At 38.9% G+C, this 22101-nt stretch overlaps 1 protein-coding gene across 2 annotated transcripts in view; it reads right to left on the bottom strand.

Annotated features, from left to right (window-relative positions):
- The window catches only part of LOC107699576 (filamin-A-like), a 43632-nt gene extending 23064 nt beyond the window's left edge, over positions 1–20568 (bottom strand). Inside the window, exons 1-5 of one of the 2 annotated variants that reach the window (XM_016500879.1) lie at positions 20306–20568; positions 15291–15773; positions 1349–1600; positions 803–900; positions 28–175 (exon numbers count right to left, since the gene is read on the bottom strand). In XM_016500879.1, coding sequence (XP_016356365.1) covers positions 28–175; positions 803–900; positions 1349–1600; positions 15291–15669 — 877 coding nt within the window. In that variant the 5' untranslated portion in view covers positions 15670–15773; positions 20306–20568. The remainder of the gene's footprint in view (positions 1–27; positions 176–802; positions 901–1348; positions 1601–15290; positions 15774–20305) is intronic. The other variant, XM_016500880.1, reaches the window with a different exon arrangement.
- Between the last annotated feature and the right edge of the window lie 1533 nt (positions 20569–22101).

The following is a 22101-nucleotide window of genomic DNA, read 5'->3' as shown; positions in this document are numbered from 1 at the left end:
GGCAATATGCAACTGGTCATGGTTTACCTGGTCCATAGGCACGGGCCTTTTTGGGGTTGAGTTTGGGCCGCAGGGGGGCACCAGGCTTGAGTTTGGCTTTGGGGAACTGGGACAGGTAAGTCATAACAGAGTGCTCGTCCACATTGGGATCAACGATTTCTTCTGGAGTGATCACCTTTTGAAGAAACAAGGCATGCAATTTAACCCAAACCAACCAAAATGCATGCAATTTGTAAATATTTTGTAAAAAAAAAAAAAAAGTTTTTTAGTAAGTTTCACCACACGTTATCTTGAAGCCATGCCCACATGCCAACAGGAAGTTTATTACATACAAATTGAGACGTCTGTATCATAGTAACATCAGCCCTGGGGACGGAAACATCTAACCACATGCATAACCGATGGCACGCAACATGCCAGCTTTGGCACACCATCAGCACACGCCATGACAAAGAAACCTCACTGGGTAGTTTCGATACATCAGTAGAGGGGGAAAAAAAAAAGTGATTTGACTCAGTTCCTTATTTGTCTATTCTTTCAAAAAAATCATAAGCACTACTATAATACTAGGTGAGATCGCATACTGCAACCGTTATGGCCAAGGTGAAAACAGCATGTGGCGTGACATAGCCAAATACTTTTTCATTTGTTTCCTTTCCAATTCAGGTCATGATGAAACCACAAAGCCATAGTTGCTGCACTGAATAAGAAACATGCCAGGTAGGGGCTCTAGAACATTCTGCTCTTTGATAATTCAGGAGTTAATGAAAAGGCAAGAGATGACTGAACCAAGATAAAGTACCTGAGGAACACCAAGCCAGTCATCAGCCTGCTGCATGGCCTCCCTGGCATTGTCCACAGGTTTGGTCTGGTCCCAGGAATCCCAGTCTGGACAGAGACCTGCACACCAAAAATAAAAATAAATGAATTGTATATGCTCAAGTTTCCTAAGGAGTGTGCCAGACTAGTTTTAAAATAGTTGCTGGTCTTACTATTGACAGCATGAAAAAAAAGTTGTTAATTAAAAGGTGTTTGAGTTGGATTAACTGGATTAATTTCCACGATTCGGTTGAAAACTTATTCAATGTATTATGTAAAATCCATGCAGGCCCCTTTTCCAAACACTTATGTATTCAATTTAGCAAAAAATTATAATTAAAAAAAAAACACTGTATATAAACAATCTGAGAGCAAATGTATATATTTCAAGCCTATTGATCATGATTCCATCATTCAGGTAGGCTGACCATGCCTAAAAGGAATACCAAATTTAATACTAAAGACATTCTCAGACCACTAAAACCCTGAAATCTCTCAATCCCCCCAAACACCATCTCAGATCTTTCACCTGGAGCACAACTGTCCACCAGAGCACCAAGGGCTTTCCCTGACTGCCAGTCCCGGCTGAAGTTGGTGATGGGCAGCTCGGGCAGCTTGTTCTGGATCCATCCGAGCAGCCTCTGTTTGGGCGTCTTCTGCTTGCTTTCTTCAGTCTCCTCCTCCTCGTCCCACATAGGCATGGAGATGGAATAATGCAGAATCAGAGTCCATATTAGACCCAGGATCAGCTTCAGGTTCCCATCCACTATGGCCTTACTGTCTGTAACAGAGACAGAGAGAAGAGTTACAGAGTTTGCCAAAATGCATTGGAATAAGTAAGATTTTTAATCATCTGAGGGCATCTGTATCCATAAAGCTGGAACAAATCATTTAATAATTCAGCACAAGATAGTGAAATATGTTGCAGGCCATCCTACAAATGGTCACCAAACAATGAAGTGCTTGTAACTGCACTGCACATTCGAAACATTCAGAATTAAAGCTGGCATGACTTCAGATTGTAGACAATAATCAGAGGAGACATTTGTGGATTAAACCATCTAGATGGTTGTCACAGTCCCATCTGAGGATTATTTCAGGACAGAATTTCAATTTGAAATCTAAGAGCCAAATGAAGTCTGATAGCCTTTTATTATTTGTTCTGCTCTTATTCTGTTCTTAAAAAAATTTAAATGTAAACCCATCTCCTCTTCTAGTCATTCCACCGTGTCAACACATCAAGATCTGAACATGATCTGATCTACACCCTTATACAACACTTTCACACTTCCCTTTTCCTTGCCATTTCTCTTTAACAAGAGCACAAACCCATCCAAAATGTGGTTATAGGCATGCACATGCGTTCCAAGTTACAGAAGAGAGAGACACAAAACAATTTCAAAGCACAGACAGAACACTCTCCCCATGTCCTACACTGCATAGTATTTAAGTGAGGCCTAATCCAAGCTGGGACAGTGAGAGAATCAAGAAGTGTTTGAAGATAATGTGGATAATTGTTCTTTGATAGCACTCACATGCCCCTAGGGAGGATTTGGGCAGGGCAGCACAGTGCAACTTCCTGTTTTAACTGACACATGCTCCACTAAGGATGCAGTTAACCTTGCAGGGGACAAAAGGGAGGGGAGACAATTTCACTTTTGAGTGAACCATACTGTGAAAGTTTGTTTCAGAATTTATTAATCTTAATGTTAATTTCAAAATGTACTAATACAATAACACACACACACACACACACACACACAAGTAGTATCTGTTAATATTTAAATGGACCTGAGCTAACAAGCATGAATAATGAACAGTATAATTTTAATAACTAAATGTTAACAATTCATAAACACATTAACAAATGTATTGCTCATTGTTGGGTTAAATGTTAATGCAAATGCATTGTTTACTAACGGGGCCTTTTTTAATGAAAATGTAGATTTCTTCAAAAACTTTGAAGCTTCAAGTTCATAAAAATGTTGTAAACATAATATATAAGAATCAAGCAGTTTATTCCAAGACATGATTGCTTTATAACAATGAACAGATTTAATTTAGGCTTTCATTCATATTAGTATTGATCAACACACACAATTAATTTTTTTGAATCATCAAGAGGCACGACGAGATAAATGACAGTTTTTACTTTTGGGTAAACTATCCCTTTAAAGCCTAACAAAACTCAATCTATGAGCAAATCATTTTCTCAATGAGGAAAGCAAGCATTTGATCGGTTCAGAAATAGACTCAGAATGAATGCACTGTATATTGTGAGATCTTACATAACATTTTATCCCCCTCCTGACCCGTTCCAGTTATCCAACAGAGCTTGTTTGGCCATGTAAAATAATACAGTCACATTTTTCTCTAGATCTGGGCCCATATTTATCAAGCTTCTCAAAGTGCCATTTTAGTCTTAAGTGCTGAGAATTCATAAAATGTACAAACTTAAGTATAAAAGCAAGTTATCGAATTTCTCAAAGCTAAGAATCACTCTTACTCTCCCAGTTATTTAAAGGGGTCATATGATGCTATTTTAAAGATCACATTCAATGTGAATTTATCTGAGAATATTCTTAAATAAGGAAATCTATTCAGTGATTGGTCCATGCGCATTTCATCATCCAAAATCCCGGTTTGTGGCACAGCAAAGTGTCGGGAATCAACTCGAAGACTGACACTTAAGATTTAGTCCTACACTTCGCTTAAATTACGACTGAGATGCTTGATAACTAACTTTTAAGCGCAGCTTTCAGCCAAGAAGTTTTTTTACACTTAAGTCAATTCTTAGCAGCGTTCTTGAGAGTAATTCTCAGAGGCTTGATAAATACAGGCCCTGGTTTCCCGGTGCGGTTTACAAACTATGAGCCCCCAGAGTCTGCTGGAATTCATCTTGGCTTCTGGTGAAGGTACTCTTGAACCCTCTTTGATCCTTTTATTCACAGACCAAACACATTGGGCATGTGCTTCAGCATCGGAGCAATGATATGGAAATTTATGGACCCATAAAGAAGTGCCATTATGGTTAATGCTAGAAGGGGAAGTTTAAGCATCACGAAATTCTTCCAGATTCAGCTCAAGTGGAACATCCTGTAGATCATGCTAACTTTCTGATGCATCTTATTCCCACAAGGGTACTGAAGGGAAAAATGTATGAGTGAAATATTAGAAACAAACCCAAGTCAGCAAAATACAATAGTGTGGACTATGATGAGTGACTATTAAAGTCTGATTCACTGTTACGGCAGTGAAGAGAAGACAAAGAAATAACAAAAAGATCGAATGAAAGTGTTATTACATGAGAACTTGTTGGCGCTTGTTTAAGGTATTAGAGGCAGACCTTACCATCAACTCAAGGCAGGGTAGGGCTTACACAGACATCCTGAGGCCTGTACAATTAGAATGATCCACAGTTATTTTTTCATGCAGCATTTTTTTGGCCTTGAGGCCCTTGAGAGAATTGATCTGCTTTTGACATTTCTCAAAATCCTTTCCTGTGACTTTAACCATATGAAACAAACTGGCAAAGACTTTGATGCTCAATGGAATTGGGATTAAGAGAGCGTGCATATAAAATTCATGCCATCTTATTCATCACCCCACAGTAGCCCACACTCACAGACAGAAAAGCATGGTGGTTTACGGTTCCCAAGAATCTGATGGAGTAAAAATGTAATGTGAGCTAATGTTTGAGGACAACTTTTTGGGGTGCATTTGGGTTGGGGTAGGGCTGCACGATATATCGAAATATCGCAAATGTAAATATCGCAATATGCATATCCCAAGGGGGTGCGATATCTGAATCATTTTAATAATAGGCTACTTAAATCAAAACGTTGCAAAAGGTCAAAGTTTTAGTTCGACGCATATAGCAGAGAATTGCTTGACGTTAAAAAGAGTTAAGTGCAATAAGTTGCAGAAAACAACTCTTTGCCGTCTCGTCTTGCTGTCTGACGCACACCTGAAGCGTGCGCACAAGTCGCATCTCGCACAGCGTCTCTTCCGTTCTGCCGCACACGTGCAACGCGCGCGCACACAGAGAGACGCTTTTCAGATGGCGCACGAACACCGAGTTGATTCATCTTTCGCATCTCCTCATGTTTGAACAGACACATACACACAGAATTGTCAATAGTACCCATCTCAACAATCATTCTCATAAACGCAGTCGGTTATGTTTTAAATGAATGTAAACAGCTGAGAAAGAAAGCGGGTGTGTATCATTATACTGGATCCGTGCAGTCGGATTTAAAGGGACAGCAGCCTATAAATATGTGCTGCTGAATATGTCACTAATCTTTGTTATAGCTGTTTTGTTGTTTGATTAACATTAATCCAAATTTAATTCATACAGTGAACACTATGCAGTGTTATTTTACACAATTATTAAATTTCTGTATCTGAATACTACTGTTTATTTTATCTATGCTTGTAAATTGCGTATTTCTTTTTTTTTCTTTTTCTTTTTTTTTTTTACTGACCGTTCACTTGCCTTTAATCAGGTTTGAACTTTCTCAGACTATAGTTTTTGCTGTGGTATATGAAGAAGTACTTAAAGTGTATGGAAAGCAAAGTTACAATGATATAAAATTAGTGTCATTCATTTATTTTTGTTTGTATGTTCACACTGATGTTAAAATTACATTTTCTAATTTGTGACATTACTTTTTATGTAATGCTAAAACACTGCTGTGCTGGTCACTTTCAGAAGTTGTAGTGATTCTTTCTTTTCCAAGAAAGAATGTGAAACAAATTGGTTATATAATTTTCATTTTGAAATATTTTAAAATATAATTGAAATTGATTTTACACACTTGAAGCAATATCGTATCGCATATCGAATATCGCATTTTTTAACAAGGTATCGCATATCGCATTTTTCTTGAATGTCGCACAGCCCTAGGATGGGGGTAGGGATGTTTGAACGAAGAGTCTACTAGTCAGTGTGAGCCCTATGTAATTAGGCTGATTTAGAAGCATGTCCCACATTGATTAAAAGTATTTCTTAGGACTGTGTTCTTGACACAGTTGAATGAAGCGTATAACAAAAATGAAAGCAACATTTTCAGAAGCATTTTTTAAGTGAGATGTTTATAAAAAAAAAAAAGCAATGTTTGTGGGCCATAAAGGTGATTAATTTAGAAACGCCCTCTTTAATAGACAGCTGACAAACTCACAGCTAGAGTAGCTGGACTAGTTGGCCTCACTAATCAACTAGTTGGTTCATGTACGACCACATGACCATCCTCAGCTATGCCTAGATGCAGTGGGTGGGGGTTGGAGGGGTACACGGGCCTGGTGGCACTGCACACAATGGCAAACATATGAAACATGACAGGAATCTGTGTTGCTGCAGCATTCCCACCAAACACTGCAGGAAACACACACACAGCACACTCATTCCTTTTAAGGACATTTGTGCTCACAGCTCTCCATCAAATTCCCAAAACATGAATCTCACATCCGAGAGAGAAAGCTGGCAGTGAGTAAAAGAAGATAAATCAAAGAAGACTGAGAAAGAGATAGATGATAGAAAGGGAGAGAGAGACAGAATAAAAGAAAAAAAGATGGTGACTAAAACAGACAAAGACAAAATATACAAAGGACAGAGACAGCCTGTGTTCAAAACCCAAGGAAGCGGCATTCCTGCCCAGTCACTCGATGACTAAACTTGATGTTTTCTGCATGAAGGCATCATGACATCATGTCTGATGATCCAAAACAAATGTAGACATTTAGAGATAACAAAAGCAAATATTTAGTTACCATAATGATTATTTCTTAGGAGACACAAGGAGTCATAACACATTCTTAGATTAATTTATCTAAACCGCTCCATCAGATGCCGTTTTTTCCACAAAACATCGACCACACACAAATAATTGTGGGTTAAAGGCAACAACATGCTGCCAATCAAATGATGGCATCTTGGTAGACAAAATGTTATGCAAACATCGGATTCAGCTGTGCTTTGTTACCTTCCTTCCTCCGTACACTGCTTTCCAAGCTTTCAGACACAACCATGGACTTGGACAGGGAGGGACAGAGACAGGGTTGGTGAGTTGTGGCCTTCCTGTTTGAGCCATGTTGGAGTGCTGAGTCATCAGTAGTGGATCAGAGCACAGATTCATTCCCGTGACTCACCCTCTTTCTGGACCTGCCAAATAACCTCAGCCATTCTGACATCAGCCCTCATCCTTGACCCCACACCACTGGACAATATAACACACTGCAGATGTCTGAAGACACGCCGAGGATGAGGAGGAGTGTTCGTCCCGAGATACATTTCATAAGAAAATGTCACATATTTCAGTTAGATAATTAGCCAAATAACTTTTCATTAACAAAGTTGAGGTCATTTTCCAGCAGTGGGGGTTTAATGTTTGTGCACGGCCATAGAGGAGGATTGAGGAAATTACACACATTCCAAAAAGGTCTTATCATCATGGTCAAGACCTCTATACACAAATGCAATCAGAGACATGGAAAACTTGACAGGAAGTCAAGTTTTCCTTTCCAAGTTTCCCCCCCCCCTTCTCTTTCTCTATTTCTTTCCGCTATGGAACACAAAAGATTTAAAAAAAAAATAAAAGTTTTATTTAGTCGAAAAACTGGGAGCGAATGTTGTTTGGACCACAAAGTTTTTTTTTGTTTGTTTTTTTTGTGTTCCGCAGAAGGAAAAAATCATACGAGTTTGGAATGTTAGTTCATCCAAAAATGACATTTATTTTTGGACGAACTATTACTTTAATGGAAGTTAAATTTGAGATGTAACGGAAGTAGCAATAAATCGTTTCTTCTGTATGATGACATATATCCCAAAAAAATGGATTATCAGGAAAAATAAAAAAGGCAGGGCGGGACTTGGTCTTGGCCATCAGTTGATGATTGAATGGAGGCAGATCTGAATGAGAGCTTGTGGTTGACTGGGAGAACGTGGCAGGTTTAAGCGGACTATGTGATTGCAGAAGTCCTGCATAAATTACCAGAAATAATTCCGTCATTTGATTAATTACGAGCTTAATTGCGGGGGAAAAAAAATGCACGGATAAATAATTTACAACAAAGTAGATTTCGAAAAAGATATAGAAAAAAATGTTCCACCATGCCAAATCTAAGAAAGTGTTAAACTTTTTTTTTTTAATCTAGGGGTGCCTGGATTTTCTCATATATAACATTTTGTGAGATTCGATGTTATATGTCAGTTTAACGCCATGATCAGTTTTCACCACATGGGTTGTCCGCAAAGACACTAGTGCCTGTCAGCATGTTTCTCTATCGCCAACATCTGCAGTTTGAAAAACCTAAAAAAAAAAGCACGAAAACAACTGTTGTGCCCAGGTCTTAACGAGGACCATGTGGCGTACAAATGTCGAATTCTGTTCATCCCGGCTTTGGTTTTCCATACAGAGCACATCCAATACACATCTTAAGGAGCATGAACTCTGCAAGAACACTTCCTTTTCTTTTACTTTCTATGACTTCCAAATGTCCCTCCCTCCTTTCCTCCCTCTTTCCCACTCACTCTCTCTCTCTGGAAATGTTCATCTTGGTTTTTTAGCCTTAAAAGGGCAGAAGCAAACTTGATCCTGGCAGGCCACCCATTCCCTTGCACAGGGGTTTCTGATTACAGCTGGGAGAGGGAGGGAACAGGAGGAGGCAGGGAAAGGAAGGGAAGGAGTGAGGGATAGAAAACTGACTAGAGCAGAAAACTGCTGTGGTAGTGCTTTTGTAAAACCCCATATTGACAGAGCTGGATTGTCATTTGGCTTCATTGTTTAGTGGCTAGAACCCAGTTCCATCAAGTTCACCTCAAAAAAGAGGCCAGGAGAGTCAATAGAGTGTTTAGTGCCACAATCCATATATCACACAGGCATACAAGGCCAGACTACATTTTAGTGAGGTCACTAAAGATGTGACCATGTTCAGTGATATTTCCGTTCATCAGTAGTTCTGCCAGTGTGACTGAACATACAGGTGCATCTCAATAAATTAGAATGTTGTGGAAAAGTTCATTTATTTCAATAATTCAACTCAAATTGTGAAACTCAACTCAAATTGTGAAACTCGTGTATTAAATAAATTCAGTGCACACAGACTGAAGTAGTTTAAGTCTTTGGTTCTTTTAATTGTGATGATTTTGGCTCACATTTAACAAAAACCCACCAATTCACTATCTCAACAAATTAGAATACTTCATAAGACCAATAAAAAAAAACATTTTTAGTGAATTGTTGGCCTTCTGGAAAGTATGTTCATTTACTGTACATGTACTCAATACTTGGTAGGGGCTCCTTTTGCTTTAATTACTGCCTCAATCCGGTGTGGCATGGAGGTGATCAGTTTGTGGCACTGCTGAGGTGGTATGGAAGCCCAGGTTTCTTTGACAGTGGCCTTCAGCTCATCTGCATTTTTTGGTCTCTTGTTTCTCATTTTCCTCTTGACAATACCCCATAGATTCTCTATGGGGTTCAGGTCTGGTGAGTTTGCTGGCCAATCAAGCACACCAACACCATGGTCATTTAACCAACATTTGGTGCTTTTGGCAGTGTGGGCAGGTGCCAAATCCTGCTGGAAAATGAAATCAGCATCTTCAAAAAGCTGGTCAGCAGAAGGAAGCATGAAGTGCTCCAAAATTTCTTGGTAAACGGGTGCAGTGACGTTGGTTTTCAAAAAACACAATGGACCAACACCAGCAGATGACATTGCACCCCAAATCATCACAGACTGTGGAAACTTAACAGCCTTTGCAGGTGTTTTGAGTTGATTAGCTGATTGGCATGTCACCATATTCTAATTTGTTGAGATAGTGAATTGGTGGGTTATTGTTAAATGTGAGCCAAAATCACCACAATTAAAAGAACCAAAGACTTAAACTACTTCAGTCTGTGTGCATTGAATTCATGTAATACACGAGTTTCACAATTTAAGTTGAATTACTGAAATAAATGAACTTTTCCACGACATTCTAATTTATTGAGATGCACCTGTAAATCTGTGCTCTTAAATAAGGGTGGAGATGAATGCCTTGGGACAATCTGATAAGTGCCAATTGAGCTGGATTCTTTTCCTGAAACCATCAAGGGTGAATCACCCCTACTATCTCCATTATACAATCTGCCAAAAAAAAAAAAAAAAAAAAAAGGTTGGTGATGGATTCTTCTATGGGTTGCCCGATCAAGGAAGTGCCATGCAATCACACCCATTAGGAAACACCCCCACCACCACTCCACCCTTCCTCGATCCCACTTGCACTTCTCTTATTTGCAGTCAATCTCCCTTTGACACACCGCCCTTCACCCAAAATGAATGTCATATCCTCCATCTAAAAATATTGCAAAACACACCCCGTTTCTCCGCATTAGCTTGACAGTCAAATTTAATTTCTTATCTCCAAAAGGAGGAGGAGGAAAAACTGAATCAGCAGCAATCTCAGCTCAGCAGAGGAAGAGGTTTTCTCCCTCTCATTGACTGCCACATTCTATTTTACTCATCTTGATTCACCGTCTCCTCTCCAGGTTGTGTCCCTATTTATCCAATCTGCCTACCTATTTGTGTGTCTCAGTTTGTAGTCATGAGGCTTTTCAGAGAATACTGGGCGCGTGGCAGTTGTCTGCATGTGGTTTCACATGCAGCTGCAGTGGTTTTGTCTAGTGGGGTGACAATGACCTTAAAAAACCTTTAAAAGGTTTTACAGTAAAATGAAACTTCAACATCTGAGTAACAAAAAGTCATTCAAGTGCAAAATCACATTCTTTTGTTTATGCAGAAATTTTGAGATTCAAGTGTGACTAATTAAAATAGCAATGAAGACACAAAAAATAAAAAATAAAAACAGTAAAACCACACTGAGGTTGGGTTCCGAGACTTGCCATAGGGTGCTTTCCAGTGTGGTAAAGGTGTGAGGGTACACAATCACGCACACTTGCACACATGCCACTTATTCGCTGGTGCAAGTATGCAGTAGTACCAATGTACTTCCGTTTATGGCAACTTGAATTTCACTCATATTTAAAGCAGCTGCAGTGACATGAAAGTTCTGTTCAGGAGCACTAGAGTGCAGCAGTCGGGTTCCAGAAGTAAAATCCTTTTCATCAGTTTCAAGTTCAACATCTAGCATAGAACTACCTGTAATCCTGAACAGGATCCACCAAGCTGTCACTATAACCATGGAAACAAGCTTCATGGGATTGTAGTTACAAATAAAAAGAATAAATTATAAAAGACGTTAAGAACAGTCTTTTATCTTTGTCCGATACTTTTTTTGCTTCAAATCAAAGACTGTAATGTTGAGATTCATCTCAGAGCTGGTTGGTTTGGTTCATGGTTAGACCTCTATTCAGTTTTTTTAATTCCCATGGAGAAAATTAATGGGAAAAAAATATTTCTGCTACAAAGGCAGCTGAAAAAGTGCCCCACTGCTGCACTCCATTGCCACAGGACTGTCGCCCAAACAAACAGGAAATCCTGGCATTACCAATAAAGCACAGGAACATCAGGAAGCCTCCCTCAGCCATGCACCAGTTAAATAATTACATGCCTCTACATTTAGCACTATAACTCTAAATAAAATGTTTTCATTTTTGAACAAAATTAAGCTTAATTATGCTTTCTACAAATAAAAACACTGAAAAGCTAAGTGCATGTTATAGTGAGAAAATTTAACAATTAAATGTGATGAACAGGGAAAGACTTGAACCCGATAACAAACTCAAGATAAGTGGTCAGAACAAAACCAATATACTGGAACCTTGTGCTCACTGCATTTCAGAGGCTCTGAACCTAGGCCTGGGCGATAAAACGGTATCGATATTTATCGACGGTACACCTTCTTCAATAACAATATAAAAAAAATGTTCGATATAGCGCACGATATAGGCACGTGCTATGAGTGACGTAGACAGCACACACAAATACGAACATGAGTGCTGTGCCTGCCTGTGATGAGGAGATTGTGAGTAAAGAATGAATATTAGTCGAATTGAAAATAAACATTTGCATTTGAACGCAAAAATAATACAATCCAATGTTAGATGTGCGTCAGGGAGCGTCATCAGTGGAGCACGAGATAAAGTGATGATGTAAGTGACGTTGTAGTTTAATGTTTTGTTAGTCTAGCCCACGAGACGCACAGTTGCTGCGTTATTCATTCAAAATATTAGAGAAATATAGTAGCTCAATGCCTAGAAGATCTTGATTAGGTTAAAACTGAAACCAAGCCATTCACACAGAACGCATATTCAGCGCATTTTCTAGACGGACAAATATGACTGTTGCACTACGTCTCACACAAGAGATGTAGCCATGCAAAGTTAAAATGCGTCGCAAATTTGTGGAGGTTTATTCCTTTTCACTGCGTCTCATATGTTTTTAAAGGCAATCTGTGTGATGGGCAATTCGGCTCTTTGTATTAAGCAATGCATAAATACGTGATGCTGTTTTGTTCATAATTGTTTATGCAATTTACGAAATTATATTTGATTTATATGAGTTAATTTAGACGTAATGCACGTTTTTTTTATAGACAGCTATTTCCCTGCGTTGACATTATGTGCTGCATTATTTTGCTCATGGCGCCCTCCTGTGGCCTCGGGAGACAAGACAAAAGTTTAACCTATTTAATCTGCATATAAACATTAGAAATTAGATATTTATTTTATTTTGTTTTTGACTTTTAAAACAAAAAAAATATTTGTTGTTTGTCTCAATAAATTGGAGTTAATTTAAAAATACAGTGGTTAAATGTAAACATTTTTTTCTATTGCTCTGTTTTAAAAAAGGTTATAAAAAAATGTAAATAATTATCGATACCGAACGATATGAAACATTATATCGTTGATACATTTTTTAGCTATATCGCCCAGCCCTATCTGAACCATTACACAAAAGGCCACAAATGTTTAATAAAGTTATTGTATTCTGCACCTATAGGTATACGCTTACTGCCTACACAACAGAATCAAGTCTTGACATGCAACTCACTGTGACAAGCTCAACTAAGTCAATTATACTCAAATTCATTATTCTGACTCCACATAGAATTATTGCATTTAAAATCACTTCAAATGAGACAAGATATTGAGCAGCTTATTTGCTGAACAGCATCAAATTCTTAAGGGTCCTAAATATGATTTAAAGGGCTGTGCTGATTAAGATCATGTTTTGCTGCATCACATTTAAGTCCTAACACATCAGATGAAGAGACAGAATAGAGCGTCTCCTAGGCTCCACACTTGAAAGCTCTTTTATGAGCCCCACCCAGATGAAGACAGCGATACAGGGCTGTCACGCTCTTCCAAACTTTGGAAGGCAGCTCTATATTCGTATAGACAGGTAAAATATTGGGCTTGTCATGACAGGGGAACAGACATACCACCTTTATGCTTGCTCATATACAGGCACACACAAATGCACATTTAGTAAGTCTCTGTACATTCACATGGTTTAATGTTCTTGCAAAGAATAGAACACCACAAATAGACCTACCATAGCATACTGAATTCCTAGCGGAAGCAATAACTCACATTCATGGTGAAAAATGTTTTACTGGCTGTTAGATGCTACATGCTACCATGAAATTCAATTACACCATGTGTGGGTGTGTGAGCAATTCAGAGTCCAGCATATATGCTCATATTAACAATAAGGGATGAAGGTGTTTCGAAGTACAAATATTGAGCAATTGCTGAATAATCATTGATTACGTTTATTTATACCCTCTGGGCACTGTTGGGAAACTCTCCCATTAAGAGCAAAACCTACAGCCATTGGGCTATGGCATTGCTGATGAAAGCATGGGCTTCCTGAAGAGAAAAAAAAATTACTAAAACTCTAAGGCAGAATGAAATTAAAATCTTGGAATTCAAAAGTCAGTTTAAACTTGGAATTGGGTAAAAAGTCTTTTGAATTTTTTGGATTTTGGAAAAAAAGGATTTTGAATAACCTAAAACATGCTAAAGATGAAGAAAACTAAAGATGCTGATGCTATTTCTAGGACATGAATTTAAATATGCAAATTTTTGACACTGATCATGTGAATCTTTGTACAGATGGTCAAGTATATCTTGCTGCATTAATAAATCAAGCTTGAGAACATGAAATCCACAGGTTTGTATAAAACTTGATTATTACACGCGAGTGCTGTCAATAAAGCAGAAAGGGACATTCTCAAATTGATGCCAATTATTCGTTAAAATAACCCAGCTTTTCTCTAATTATGCGGAGCAATTTGTTTTGTAATAAAGGGGAAATGCTAAATGCAATCTTGAATGAATGAACTTCAGTTAGATGTAGGCTAGATGAGTGAATGACTTTCTGTTTGAATTTATTCCACCAACCAAAAGGAAGTCAAAAATAAGTAAAAGAAACACATTTATATAAATTTAACTATTAACAAAAAAATTTAAGCAGGTTGTAATGTTGATTGCCATTTGTCACACATTTAAACCCACACACATTTCAACTCTAATTCAGTATCAGACTGCACGCATTAAATGAAACTACGATCCAATACAGATTCACTCTGCAGTCTGCACCGCCAGTGCCTGAAATGAGCCATAAACTAGAGGGCGTGTCACTGTGTTAGTCATCAATCACAACCAGCACTGAATGAAGGAACCGAGTCTCGACATCTACAAGCAATGTTGTGCAACTTGATGTTCTAATCCCTCCGTTAAAACGTTGACACCCACAACAACAATCTTATTAAGATGAAGACAGCTGTGCTCCTCATGAGAGGAAGGCGTGTCCTCGCGGATCGATATTTCTACTTTGTGCCACCAGTGAACCGCGTGAGAATTATAATAAAAAATAAAAAAAAACGGACAAAAAAATGCCAAAAAGCAAACCTTCGTTGAAATAAGACCCTCTAGCGGAGGAAGTGAACATTCCCATCATGAGGAAAAGTGCAGTTTTCCCACCCTTTTCGCCATACAGCTCTCTTACTGCATCAATATTTAACATAAAACAATGTTTTGGTGCACTAGTCGAGTTTTCATTCAGCACACAAACTAGGGTTAAACCACCCTAAACTATTCGCCACGATGTCTGCTGCTGCTTTACGACATTTGGGGCTGGATTTACAGCAGTTGAATGGAGCGACTGTGGTTCCTCAGAATCCTCACTTCTTTGTCAGATTCTCAACCGCAAAGGCGATTAAAGCAATATCTTATTTTCAAAACCGTCTGCGTGAGCAACAAGTTCACAAAAGTCCACAAAGCACGTGCAACTTGTGAAGCAATGCTACAACTGTGCAGAAAACAATCCGTGGCCACACTTCATTTCCATCATTCTTTCCCGTTATTTTGTGGCCTGCCTAAAATGCCATGCCCTGTTTGTTGGCCAAAAGTCGGATAATAATGGATGCCACAAACAGAGGGCTAAACTCCAAAAACACACTGTATTATAACTTTATACTATAATTAATAAAGTGCAACGATTAAAATAAGAACTGAAAGGACACATACCTATAGACACCAGCTTGATGTTTTCCCTGTCGAGGAACTCCAGAGCCACAGAGACGTTCTCCAGCTGCATCTGTCTGAACGTGGGGCGCTGGTTGTACTTGCGGAACATCTTCTTCTGGCTGAGCACCTCCAGAAGCGCGATCAGCCGGAGCCCATCGCTCAGGTCCGTCTGCAGGTTCGCTAAGCGCTTATTGACACATTTCAGATGCTCGTTGCACCAACGCGTGAATGTGTTTTGCTGGATCTTCTTCCATGGCGCGTCCTCGGCGAGATCTTTCTCTGTAGCGGGCATGTCTGCGTCCTTGTCCGGGGAGAGAGAGGCGTTGGATAGGGGAGCGGCGGCGGCGCTCGACTGGTGGGGGCGTGTGTGTTGACTCATTTTTTATCGTCTCGGGTCTCCTGCACTAATTCGCCGTCTCGCTTTTTGGGTGGAGTCTATTGGAGTTGTACAATTCGTGTGCTCTTCTTTACACAGTTATGTGACTAGAAGGGAAAACAAAGAATTGACTGAAATCAGGCTAAAATACACGTGCATTTAATTACATCTGTGTTTCTCATCGACACATGGCTGAAGTACGTGGACATTTTTAAACATATATTTGTTCTATAAAACCTCTTCAGTTTTTAAGATGTTGCTGAATGAAAGTATGTCATTGTGTCATTCATTTAGTCGTTTTATTATCAGTAGGTGACCGGTAATCGGTCTGAAACAGCTCACATGATGCAGCATTCACGGGATATTACGCAATGTCTAGTATGCATTAACCTCTCTAATGTTGCGTTTGCATGTCATATACTGACAAAGAAACATTACACGAAATATCGCTCAAAGTCAGTATTCGAAGTATACCTCCTCTGACGTGAGAAAGCGATTTCAATTAAATAAATCATTTATGTTACACAACATTTAAAATCTACATTATGTATAACCTATGTTTTGTCATATGTTTAAAAAACATTATGTCATATGTTTAAAAAAAAATTAATACTAAAATAGTGTTTCACTTTATGCATTTATCAACACATGTAGATATAGGCTAGTACAGACTAAATTTAAGCAAATGTTCTATGCCATATTTATGTGTTGACGTAATACCACCAATTATCAAATTATTACTGTTGGATATGGTGTCTAAACAACTTAAGTGAAAATTCACAAAAGACGAGTAAGAAAGTTGAAAATATGTCTAAAGAGGTGTTTGAATACCCAAGGTGTGCATATAAAAATCTTGGCAGAATCTCCATCCTCCTTGTACCCATTTTGTAGGAGAAAGTCACAAAACAGAACAATTTAGAACTGTATTAATCCCACATTTGACTAAATAAGGCAAATGGGCCAAAACAGTATGTGAGGACGCAGTCCAAAAAGAATGTTTCCCTTTAGAGCTTTTTTTTTTCAGAGTTTGTCTCTCCAGGAGAATCTGTGGAATGCCCTTCATGTAATGAGCCACCGATGCCTCTCTGACCCCCTCTCCAATGCCCTGCCCCCATCATAAAACGTCTACATAACCACAATGTGTTATACTCTTGCTCTCCTTCTCTGTCTCATTCATATTTATGCTCGGTGAAAACTTGATATTTCTAGCAGAGCATAAGATGAGCAGAAGAATGGCTCAGACTAGTCATTAAGCTCACAGTCTCACAGCTTAACCTAAAATTGATACGTTTACATCACATCAGACTCAACATCATGGAACTTCATTCATAACTAGGTATTCATAGTCCTCTTTTAACTTTATATCTCATTGGTTTTATTTCCAGTCAACAAAATCACCAATGTCCTATTGTTCTCAAATCCCATGTGATATTATCATGGCCACAATGCAGTCTAAATGTAAATAGGCCAGTTGCTCAGAAGGAAGAACAAACAAGTCAGGCATTCAGAACAAGCCATTACTGCAGCCAGCCATATTGTAGTTTGGCGTCACCTGCAGGAAATATGAAGTACGACAGGCTGATTTTATGTTCCTCCTACCTAACAGGCCCACACACAACACTTATTGATGGTAAAACTAAAGTAACAGTTATTATTAACATCCAGTTTATAATTTCATTTTCAATCATGGCTGTTAAACGAAAGAACTGGAATCATCAGAATCAGCAGGTTCTCTTTTTTTAATTTGATGTGTAACAATCACACAAGTTTTTATTTTTTTTAATAGAAATATCATATCTAACTAGGCAGAATGGGCTGTAACATATTTCAGTGTACTTTTACTGTACCCACAAATATTGCACAAAATCAGATTGTATAGTTTTCTGAAATACTCTAATATGTTGCAGACAAATATGTGAATATTTTTTGAGACACATAGCTGAAAAGAACACTATTACACCCCCCAGTCTCCCTAAAAAAAATAAATAATAATAATTCCTTACATTTATATAGCTCTTTTCTGGGCACTCAAAGCGCTTTACATAGAAGGGGGAATCTCCTCAACCACCACCAGTGTGCAGCATCCACCTGGATGATGCGACGGCAGCCATATTGCGCCAGAACGCCCACCACACACCAGCTTATTGGTGGAGTGGAGACAGAGTGATGAAGCCAATCAGTAGATATGGGGATGGTTAGGAGGCCATGATGATCAGAGGCCAATGGGCGAATTTGGCCAGGATGACGGGGTTACACCCCTACTCTTTTTTTTCGAAAGACATCCTGGGGTTTTTAATGACCACAGAGAGTCAGGACCTCGGTTTAACATCTCATCCGAAAGACGGTGCTTTTTGTCAGTATAGTGTCCCCATCACCACACTGGGACATTAGGACACACACGGACCACAGGGTGAGCACCCCCTGCTGGCCTCACTAACACCTCTTCCATGTCATCCCTAATGACAGAAGGATGTTAACTCACAGCTGTTGACAATAGTGAAATGATCTGAATGAAAACCTAATGATAATAATAATAATCAATGAGTAATTTCATATATTTCATTAATTTTATATCATCAAAACATGCTCTCAATGTAGTGAGTTCAACCAACATCAATGTAATCATTTGACTTTAGTATATAATCATTATAATGTTAGGTTCACAAAATAGTGAAGTGAAGACGGCATGTGATGCCATGATTCAGCCATGCTGAAAAGTGTGGTTAGCCCACACACTGACTGTCAGCCGTAAAGGCTGATGTGCATCTCATCTGCACCAGTGAAAAACATAGATTACCCACTGAGGGGAAGAATGGCACTATGGGTATTTTTGCAAAGGTGTTCTACTCTTGTGTCAACAGGATGTGGGGTTGCTATTGCTGCTGTGCACATGGAAACCAAACAGAAAATATGAGCAGCCAAGTTGTGTTTTATATTATTTTAAACACTAATAATTATATCACTGCAAATGACAGGGGTTAGTTGTCACATTTTTACTGCAGTGAATATTCCTCAGGGCAGGTTTACATTTGACAATGAATTTAAGCACATACCTTAAAGTCTTGCATACAAAAAAAAAATCTACTGAACATTTCTACCACTGTTGCCCAGGAAAAAAGATACAGTTCATTGCAAGCTGACTGACTAAAAGCAGGGTCACACTAAATGGGCTTAGTTGTCACAATGGAGCCAGCTAAATTTAAATAAAAATGTGACAACTTGCCCCATCCTCGCATTTATTAAAAAAAATCTATCTACACAAACACAATCCAGCCTTTCAAATGAAATAGGCTTTCATTCATAGTTGACTCCTCTGAATGTATGCCAGTGTGGTTTTATTGTGCTCGCTTATTTAACCAACAGCTATAGCAAAAATATAGTGATACTGTAATTTTATTTTGGAGGACATAATTCACCAAAATAACCCCAATTTAAGACGGTTTTGAACTGTGTTTTAAACCAACAAACAAAACGACTGCTATTTGGACTTTTGACTCAAAACATAGTTACTGATATATAGCTCCTGTGACAACTAGCCCCGTACTCCCCTATAAAGGAAGAAAATGCGTGTTTTTACTGTGAACCCTAATGTTTTATGTACAACAGTACGAGTCTTACTGTCTCGCGATTGTCATCCAGGTGAGGTCGCGATGTTTCGAGATGCAAGATTCTCCTCGAGCATGGGGGGGCGCGCGCACCTCTCACATCAAAGGATGAAGGGCGCGCGGACTACTGTAATTTTATTTTGGAGGACATAATTCACCAAAATAACCCCAATTTAAGACGGTTTTGAACTGTGTTTTAAACCAACAAACAAAACGACTGCTATTTGGACTTTTGACTCAAAACATAGTTACTGATATATAGCTCCTGTGACAACTAGCCCCGTACTCCCCTATAAAGGAAGAAAATGCGTGTTTTTACTGTGAACCCTAATGTTTTATGTACAACAGTACGAGTCTTACTGTCTCGCGATTGTCATCCAGGTGAGGTCGCGATGTTTCGAGATGCAAGATTCTCCTCGAGCATGGGGGGGCGCGCGCACCTCTCACATGAAAGGATGAAGGGCGCGCGGACCTTTCCATATTTTCCCTTATTTGGTGAGGAGGCCTTAATTAGATTACGACAGTGATGCGCCAAAACCTCTGAAGTGCTTTGGATTTATACACTTTTTGTAAATGACATGCAGTATTGATTTGAAATAAATAGTAATGTTTGGATTTGCATTTAAAGAGGCTACAAAGCCTTCAATACAAATTACTTTTTAATTTTAATTATTGTTAGCTTGCTTCGTTTTATTCCGTCTTCTAATTCTTTGCAATATAGATACGCCCTCACATGCCCTTATGCAGGGCACTTATAAGTACGCAGTATATGATATCCAGTCATTCAGTACAATTAAGGACAGTAAGCTACGCTGCACTCGCGACACCCATCCCGTTACAAGAAACATTTACGCAAAATACAAGACGTTTGGTGGTGAAAGTCTGCGTCAACGATTTTTTTGTTTACGAATTTAACCCTAAGTGAGCTTAGATTTGACGCAAAACTGGAATAAAAGTAAGCTGCCCAGGCTTCAAAGCACTTAATGCATGACAAAACATGCCTCGCAGCACTGAATAGAGGATTTATAACTTACATTTTGCTGCTTGTCTTGAAGTAATTCTTGTTCCTGTGTCCCTTCAGAGTTTGCGTGTGGCACAGGCAGCAGAGAGTGAACTTCACTGTACCACAGAATCAAACTGTACGACCCTCCCGGACCGGACGAGTGTCCCTGGAGGAAAAGCTTGTTCGCTGAACTCGAACTCGAAAAACACTAGTGACACCCCTTAGTTGTCTCTGCCTCCTTCTGTCCTCTCTGGTCTTAATGCGAGAACCTTAATTGGTAAAATATCAAAGAGGGGGGTTTCTCGTCTCGAGCTGACGTGATACCGGCGGCCGCGCCTTCAGATTGTAAAGGTATGATGTCACCCTGTTCAGAGCGCCTGTATCTGCTCCATCTGCCTGATGCCTGAACACTGGCTTAACAAAAGACTGCTTAACAAAGCATCGGCTGGCTGTTTAACCCAAGCTGTTATGTTGCAAGTCCAGAGGTAATAATATGCATTTCATTTTAAACTTCCATTGTCTCTTATTGACTAAAACACTCTGGCATAGGTCACATTAAAAGACATAGAACAAGTAATTTTTTTTCTCTCTCTCAGAACACACTGGATTTTATCCAACCTTTATACTGCAGAGCGTAAATGTGTCATGAGGGTCTGTATCCTAGTGAGATCATTTATCGTGTGTGCATTTTGGAGGGCCAAATTTTGAAAAGCGTCCTCACCAATATGGTAAAACACGTCAAAAACCAACTTGAAATGGTCCAAACTCATAAATCAGCACATTTTTATTTAAATCTTATACATTTTTGTGTACATTTTAGGTTTAGGGGTCAGATTACGGTCATCGCCCCTAAAAGCCATTGTGTCTATGAGATGTTCTCACTATTACAGTGAAGCCAAATATTTTTAAATGCAGTCTAAGAATATTATTTCACATACTTTTGGGACAAATTTCTCATTTGATACAAAAATGATTGGTTGCTGAAGAGAGGCGAGACTATAAGTGTGTCACTTTGTAATAATAAAAGACTCAGAGTTTGCTGTTTAATACATTACTTTATTTCGGCTGGATGTTTTAATGGCCCAGTATGGGCCTGTCTATGTCTATAACCCTCTTGCTACCAATAAAACCTGGCGTAGACAGCCAGTCTCCCTTGGGTAACTGTCTTTGACTGCAAACATTCCCAGTACTTCATTCCTTAGAGGGAAAGAGAAGGGACCAGCTGTAACTGCCTAATTTATCAAAGAACCCTGGGGTGGGATGACATCATATTGCCCTCACCACACCTTTAACAAAATTCAGCGGTCTGAAACTAGGTATCATTTGCACCATATGGGATTTGACGCAGGTATTTTTTCTTCCCCTTCCTATCTCTTATATACAGAAACACATACATGGCATAATGAATGTTTGCAAATGTAAACTGATATTTCCTACTGGCACAATCAAGAAAAGTTTCTTAAAAATGTTGGTGATTAATCTAACAAGCTTAACATATCCTATATATTTTTTATAAATGTTATATATTTTATCATTTTTAACCCAGCACCAATATATATTGGTGTTGGAGGAAATCTCATAATTTGTCTGTGTTTTTTCTTGCCCACATTCCCTAGAGTGTGATCAAGTCAACCTAGATCAAGACAAGACAGGCAGAGATCTTCTGTCAACAATAGAAAGGCAGAAAGATATCAGTGGAGAGTAAATGAAAATAGCCACATGCAAAGAAAAAGTGTCAACAAGGCCAGGAATCTAAGAGGAAATAGTCCAAAATCTTCCATACATCAGGTGCTTCAGGCTAACAAAACATCCCAGGTAGGTTAAACA

The sequence above is a fragment of the Sinocyclocheilus anshuiensis genome, unplaced genomic scaffold, assembly GCF_001515605.1.
Source record: "Sinocyclocheilus anshuiensis isolate Anshui unplaced genomic scaffold, SAMN03320099.WGS_v1.1 scaffold879, whole genome shotgun sequence".
Lineage (NCBI taxonomy): Eukaryota > Metazoa > Chordata > Actinopteri > Cypriniformes > Cyprinidae > Sinocyclocheilus > Sinocyclocheilus anshuiensis.
Note: the sequence above shows the minus strand (reverse complement) of the source record. Positions and strands in the feature narration are given on the sequence as shown.